This window comes from Epinephelus fuscoguttatus, linkage group LG21 (assembly GCF_011397635.1).
Source record: "Epinephelus fuscoguttatus linkage group LG21, E.fuscoguttatus.final_Chr_v1".
Classification (NCBI taxonomy): domain Eukaryota; kingdom Metazoa; phylum Chordata; class Actinopteri; order Perciformes; family Serranidae; genus Epinephelus; species Epinephelus fuscoguttatus.
The window spans coordinates 27571816-27579781 of record NC_064772.1 but is presented as its reverse complement, the minus strand read 5'-3'; the positions used below and the strand labels follow the sequence as shown (position 1 = coordinate 27579781).

The following is a 7966-nucleotide window of genomic DNA, read 5'->3' as shown; positions in this document are numbered from 1 at the left end:
CTCATGAATAGCTAACACCCATATGATTTTAAGGATGACCTTTCGTGTACTCCGTCTGTTTTTCTTTCTTTCCAATGACACCAAAAAAATAAACAAGGGCAGATGAAAAGGTGCCTTGCTGGCAGAGGTGGGTCGCGTTTCCGTATTGTCGCTCCTCGTTAGTTGATGATGGGCTGTCTCCAAGCTGGACAGCTGCAGTCACCAAGGCGGAGGGACGGCATGTGCACCAACACACACACATGCAGACGTACATCTGCTGGCATGTCTGTGCCCTCTCTGATCTCTGACGCCAGCCATCATTGACTCTCACACACACACATGTAGACACAGACACAGGCAGAGCGAATGGAGGCTGGTTTTGCACGAGAGCACGGGCGACAGGTCACTGCTAGCCAAATGGAAAAAAGCTGCAGCTTCCGTGAAAGGGGATACAGAGCTGAGTTTACTTCAGCTGTGGTGTCACACCGTGGAGGGACTGCACTGCTGGCTTGTTTTCTTTGATTCTCATTTCTCTTATAGAAACTCTGTTTTACTTCAGCTGATGGTGAAGTCCAAACCTGCTTCTTCATGAGACAGCTGAGGTGTCGGGGCAATTTAAAGGAGTGTGCAGCTGGGACGTGAAGGGGGTTTCCAAAATACTTGTTCTATTACATTGCCCGAGATGAATTGTGTTCTCAGCCATGCCAGGAATGTGCCCAGTGTGCTCACCCATCCATTAACCTGCCCAATGACCCACCATTGTCTCGAGCAAAAACAAAACACTTCATTAAAAGTGCTGCAAGTCTAACACTGACTTTACTTCTCTGCTTCAAGGTCAAGACCCCCACAGATGATTTACCTTTGTTTCTAATCCATATTACAACTTTAATATATTATTGTGTTTACCTGTAACTGTCAAAATACTTAAAGGAACATTGTGTACGATTTGGGGGGGATGTAGTAGTGTCTAGTGGTGAGGATTGCAGACTGCAAGCAGCTGAAACTTGGCCTGGAGTATTTTTTGTTGCTCTAGCTTGTTTACTCCAAAACAAATGATTCAGGTGATTAAAACGGGTAAAAACACTAAATAAAACAGTTTCACGTTACAAATTAGTGTTTCTCAGATGCTGTTGGGCACGTCTCAGACAGCACCTGCTCACCTTTATTTCTGATTCAGGTGTTCAGGAGGTTTTTAGCAGGAGCTGAATTATCCACAGAAGTCTCCTCCTTCCCAAAATAAATGGACTGGTGATACAAACCGGTAAAAACACTGAGTAATGCAGTGTCACATTAAAAATTATTGTTTCCTAGATGCTGTTTGACATGAGACATGCGGCTAACTCAGCACCTGCTAATGCGTGCTTAACTTTTTTCTCTGATATCTTTAAAAGGAGATTATATCCACTGTAGCATCTACCTCTGTGTTCCGTTCAATTAACAGAGTGAAAAGGCAAACCAGAAATGAACTCTTGGAGTTTTAGTTAATCATACTGTGCATTTTAAAGCACTCCTTTTTCCTGATTACATGACCAGAAAGAAATTAAAACCAGAAGACCAAAATCAGATTTTTCTCTGTTTAAACAGCAAGAAAAATATTGGATTTATGACTCATTCTAATCAGATTTGAGGTGGCAAAGCAAACAAAAAACAGCTGCTGCTGATCATTCAAACTGGTTTCAGCAAAGGCTTTTCATAATGCAAGTTACTTCATAGACAGTTGGTTTACTTGAAGTTAATGTCAGAGGTCAAATGTTCCAAACACGGGCGAGCTGCTGAGGGATGATTTGTTCTGGAAGCAGTTTTGTTTAAGTTCGTTTCTACAACACTTGACCTGTGCTTTAAACACACCTGCTCAGAAGGGCTTTTCTAACATTTAATGATCTTGCTTTCAGTGCTTAGAATATCTCGCCTTGGTGCCAAACACCAGGTTCCTTTCAACTCGGGGCTGACGCAAATTTATCATCAGCACCCTTCAGGCAGGCATCCATTAAAAATCTTAAAATGTTGAAAACTTCACAGCCAAGGAACAATCGAATGATTGCTTGTTTAAAAATGACATATTCCAGACCTTTTAGGTGCTGTGAAAATTCCATGTGCTAAAGAGAAAAACTTGCGAGTCTGATGGCCTGTGAAATGCCACACTGTTAATCACACTTTCATATTTACGATTTGGAAAATGTTGAATCTTGTGCAGACACAGAACCTCTACGTTTCACACCAAGCGCCAACTTCATCGATCAAAGCCAAGAGTTTGTTTTGCAGAACAGATGTCCATGTCCGTAACAAATACAAGCGCGTAATAAGAGAGGTTTGTTCACTCACACCCTCGCAAACGTCCACTGATTAGAGGGGTGAGAACTTGGTCAAGTCCTTCTTCTTTTCATTGTACTGGGTGCTGAGTTGTCCTACAGCTTTGGCGTGCTCCTCATCCACCTCCTCCTTTAATCTCTGCTGCTCCTTCAGAAACTCTGCCCACTCATCTTTCAAACGCTCGATGTTCCCCTGCAGCTGGGTGTTCTGGAGGGACACAAGGAGACAACTTTGTACAACTTCAGCTGTCACTGCCTCTTAAATTCATACAGCACATCAGAGAGGACACAACATCAGAAGAACCTGTACAATCTGCAATCTGATCTGTTTTTTCAAGGCTATGATAATGTCCACCTGCACACCATCAGTCCTTTTGCTTTAACTTGGTTTTACCTGCTGTGCCTCTAGCTCCCTCTGCTGGACTCTCTCTGCCATGTGATTAGCAGCTTCCACTGTGGGAGAAGAGCAAAAAAATATTCTTAATATCCAAATTCAACATTCCCATTTACGCTAACACAAAACAGATGAGAAAAAGAAATATATTAAGATTGCAGCTGTTAATTGAAGTAGGTTTCTTGTGTCATCATACCATCATTGGGATTCAAAATACATTACAACTACATATAATACAGGGCCTCATGCAGGAAAATTTTTCTCTTGTTTTTGTTAGAATCCATGATTTGTTCTTATTTCTGTTAGTTCCAATTAATTTCTAGAATTCACCAATCTTTTCTCTTTTTGCTCTTCTCTTAGGTGAGAGAACATTTTTACAAGTTGTCGAGAGCACTCTTACTACATCTCATTTTCACAGTCCATATATTCTTTGTCCAATGCAATGAAACACATCTTAAAACTGTGGAACATGAACAAAAAAAATGCATGAATTTCAAACAATAAGCTTTAGATTATTAAATGTTTCATACAATGAGCAACTATTTTGATAATTGTTCAATTTATTTTTCATGCAAGAACATTTCATGAGGGCTATCTGCTTCTCCTTGTAGCTGTCCTAATTATATTATTAAATTGATTTAAACTTTTCTGCATCAAGTACTTTTACTTTTAATACGTTAATACATTTCCCTGATTGCACTTTACATACTTTTACTTAAGTAACAATGCAGGACATTTATTAGTAACAGAGTATTTTCAAAGTGTGGTATTGGTACTTTTACTTATGTTAAGAATCTGAATACTTCTTCAACTACTGCGACTGACACAGCATTTACAGCATCGCAAAAGTTTTGCCATCGCTGTGTTTTAGGTTTTCCTGTAATGGCAGTACTGACACTTTGGAAAATCATGTTTACTTTTTTAAGTTATAGTACGTTGTTTTCACTACTGCAGAAGTTCTTCTTCCTCTTACACCTTTTTTGGTGGCATCTCTCAGATTCTTGGGCGTGTGCCAGAGTCTTGGCACACGGTACAACACCTGCTTCTATACATTGTTTAGGATGCATGATCTTTGCTAAATGGTTTCTTATAATCAAATGGGATTAATCATTCAGCACACCTGGGTTATGGCAAATTTGGATGGTTAACACTGATTGGTGCATCCTCTCACAGAAAATATGAAAGGAATTTCAGAGAATGTTGCTGCATGAGGTTCATAGTGTGTTCTGAGAGACTTCTGTTGTAAGTGTACATACGTACATTGTGGCTGAATATGCCTCTGCATTAGCACTAGACAAGACAATCAGCACATTGTTTTGATAACAGCAAAGACTGACTATAAACTGACCAACACAAAATAAAATATGAAAACTTTTTCTACAGATGTAGCAACAAATCGTAGTGTCTGATGAGATGTCACACAATCTTAGCACAATTTCCAAAGCCTTCAGTGTGAATTAGAGAGAAGAGACTTACACCGCTTAACAACATCAGACAGCATGCTTCCTAAATCTGCGGGCAGCATCTGTTCATTTGTTTCCGGAACCACTTTGTTGAGGTTCTCCAGAAGTCTGCTCTCCCTGTGTCCACGTTTTTCCTAAACAGCAGCAGAGGAAAGCTCAGTGTTGTCACAAACACATACTACACAGTACACTGAAAACAGAATACTTCCTAAGTCATTTACTCTATCACTGAGTCTTAGCATGTTGCTTCTATTAAAATAAGTGAGAAAAATTACAAACAAATGACTTGAAAACATTTTCTGACACTGACTTTACAAGAACAAGAGAAAACACTCTTTTTACAGTATATGGATCACTCCATCAGAGTTGTTACTTGCTTTGGTGATATTTCTGAACAAGTATATTTGCACTAAATACATCAGATTCTCTTATGTAATGAGATTCTATTCTAATTCTGTTCATAGCACACATTCTGATTTTGGTTGATGGCATGAAAGTGATGCCACAGGATTCGGTGTGACATGCAGATTGTTATGTCATCATCACAACTGTAAGTAATTTTAGATTTTTTTTAAATGGTGCAGCCTTTTAGAGGAACACACATCTGTAATGCTCATGACAAGTACCTCAAACTCTCTCACAAAGTAGCGGATCTCTGCATTAACGACTGGTCTGTGGTCTAACAGTCGGGACTGGATATCGCCCACATCTGCAGCAACAAACAGCTCATATTAAATTCAGTTTAAACATGACAAACACACAGGATACAACATTTTTACATTATCGTGTTTTATAACAAGCACACCTTAATGGACTATAAAAAGCATAAAAACACATGACGATCCTAATATCTATGATACTGCAAATGACACAAAATGATCATTTGAATAGCCTCTTATCTACAACCACAATTCCAAAAAAAAAAGCTGGGACAGTGTTTTTGACCTATATTCAATTGAATACAGTCCCAAGACGAGATATTTAATGTTCAAACTGATAAACTTTGATGTTTTTTTGGAGATATACACTTATTCTGAATTTGATGCCTGCAACACATTCCAAAAATTGTGGGACAGGGGCATGTTTACTACTGTGTTACATCACCTTTTCTTTTAATAGCACTCTACAACTTCAGCTGCTCAACAGTCCAGAGTCCTTGTTTTTGTATATTGCATTTTATAATGCGCCACACATTTTCAGTAGGAGACAAGTCTGGACTGCATGTAGGTTAGTCTAGTACCTGCACTCTTTTACTGTGAAGCCACGTTGTTGTAACAGTAACACGCTCAGAATATGTCTCACTGTCTTGCTGGAATGAGCGGGGACGTCCCTCAAAAAGACGTCGTCTGGATGGCAGCATATGTTGCTCCAAAACCTGTATGTACCTTTCAGCATTAACAGAGCCTTCACAAATGTGTAGGTTACCCATGATGCCATGGGCACTAACACATCTCCATACCATCACAGGTGCTGGCTTTTGAACTTTGCGCTGGTGACAATTTAGATGGTCCTTTTCCTCCTTAGTCTGGAGGACACAACAGCCACAATTTCCAAAAACAATCTGAAATGTGGACTCGTGACAAACTGTGTTTACCGACAAAGTTCCCAAGTGTTCCTGAGCCCATGCTTGTGCCTATGCTTTGTACAATCATGTTTGGTATTTGATGCAGTGCAACCTGAGGGGTCGAAGGTCAAGTCAAGTCAAATTTATTTATAAAGCACACTGAAAAACAACCCAGGTTGACCAAAGTGCCGTACAGTTAAAAATGGATAAAAGAGATACAAGTGAAGTAAAATAATAAACAGAACAAAAACAGCAACCAACATAGATCAAAGCACAAATAAACACAAAGGCAACATCAGGAGGACTCAAAAGCTTTAGTGGAAAAAGGAACATTTTTAGCCTTAATTTTAAAAGAGTCGATGGAGGGGGCAAGTCTGACAGAGGGGGGAATGCTGTTCCAGAGTCTGGGGGCTGCGACTGCAAAGCACGGTCAACCTGAATTTAAAATAAGTGCGTGGAACAGTTAAAAGCCCTAGGTCAGTCGACCTAAGGGGTCTGGAGGTGGAGTATGGGGTTAAAAGCTCTGTTCAGTTTTTCACAGTGATAATCCTTACTTACTTACTAAGCCTTTCAAGGATGTCCCTTTCAGACCCAGTCCTGATACTTTACTCTGTTACCAACCAACCTTTTTACCAGTGGAATGTTCCAAACAGGTGTTTTGTTTTTTCTTGGAAAATTTCACAGCTTTCCCAGTGTTTTGTTGCCCATGTCCCAACTTTTTTTGGAGCGTATTGCAGGCATCAAATTCAGAATAAGTGCAACGTTATATTTACAAAAAACAATAGTTCATTAGTTTGAACATTACATATCTTGTCCTTTGTGCGGTATTGGATTGGATAAGAAGGATTTGCAAATCATGGCATTCTGTTTTTTATTTACGTTTTACACAGCGTCCCAACTTTTATGGAATTGGGGTTGTAGCCTATCTGTAAGTTATCTTATCAGATCAGCTGCAATCTGGGATCAGAGCTAAAAAGGTAAGCATGCCAACATGATGACAATGAAAATTATTATTGTCTTGTGGATTTCATTTACCTTTGGCAATCTTGTCCATCCTTACAAACTCTGCTGACGCGTTAATTTTAGTAGTTAAATCACAGTTGTGTCTCCTGTAGAGCAGCTAGCTCATCCAGCTAAGTGCTAATCACTTGCTACACTAGATGTTCCAAATGCTAAGCTAGCTGGCGGCTAACGGTGAAAGCGGAAGCGCCACTTTGCAGAGCTAAGCCGTCAGTCATTAACGTGGCCTATATTTTAATTATATAGCAATACATGACAGCTACAATGTGAAAAACCTGCAATAGTCTTGTGCTAATTGCAGTCAGGTGGATGGAAGTCAGCTGACTGCGATGTAAATATTGACTACTACTTCCGGGTACGAGGCCGTGGACTGAACCAAATGGCTGAGAGAGGGGTGTCATATTTAGCTTAGCAAGAAGCCTCACGCGGTTTGAGCGGTTTAACAAGTCCACCTAAAATATTTTAGTCTACAGTCTTTATTCAAGGTAAGTCACAATGATGTGCCTTTTAATATCGTTGGTTTAAATGTCTGCAGGCTTGTGTGTGAGAGAAAGAGGTGTAGTGGCCCGAGGTTCTGCATCACTGCGGACAGCAGATGTCAGTGTTGCTCTGTGGTGGAACAAAACCACATCCAAATCTACCTTTTAAACTCATCCCTACACATTACTTACATATTCAGAAGGCAATAATTCCTCGAATAATATAGGAATATGTCTCTTTAACTTAAAACCAAATATAATTGCAAAGTCAGTTTGCACTCTTTCCACAACTGGTCCATTTATATCATAGTGGGTCTACCACTTTGTATTAGGTAAATACAGTGTAGGGATAACTGTGGGGTTGCCAGGTTGTGCAAAATCCCTGTAGCTGGTGTTTATCTCCCTCCAGAAGGACACTTGCTTTAGTTATGTTTTAGTTAGTTTGTTTATTAGTTAGACTCTGTAATTGGCCGCTATACCTGCAGAGTATCTCAACCAAATTCCATTATGTTTAACAACTCATGACATCTATAATTTTAGATTTGCTTATTAGAAATGGTGAAACCCCCACCACTTAAAACTGCATTATTAATAAGTAGAAAGTATAAACACCAGCCACAGAATGGTTCACAACCTGGCAACCCCAAAGTAGATATTATTAATGTGTTATAACTCATAAGTAAAGCATTAGTTGACGATTTATTAAGCACTATAAAGGCATTTGTTTTTTATAAACCTATGATAAGTAACTAGTAAGT

The 7966-nt window shown here is 39.5% G+C and overlaps 1 protein-coding gene across 1 annotated transcript; it reads right to left on the bottom strand.

The window, feature by feature from the left end:
• Positions 1 to 1539: 1539 nt before the first annotated feature.
• bloc1s5 (biogenesis of lysosomal organelles complex-1, subunit 5, muted) lies at positions 1540 to 7066 on the bottom strand. Its single transcript, XM_049564710.1, has 5 exons — positions 6745 to 7066; positions 4772 to 4854; positions 4159 to 4279; positions 2683 to 2741; positions 1540 to 2496 (listed from the first exon to the last, which is right to left on the bottom strand). Exons 1-5 carry the CDS (start codon positions 6761 to 6763, stop codon positions 2323 to 2325), a joined length of 456 nt encoding a protein of 151 aa, XP_049420667.1. The 5' UTR covers positions 6764 to 7066; the 3' UTR covers positions 1540 to 2322.
• Positions 7067 to 7966: the final 900 nt, after the last annotated feature.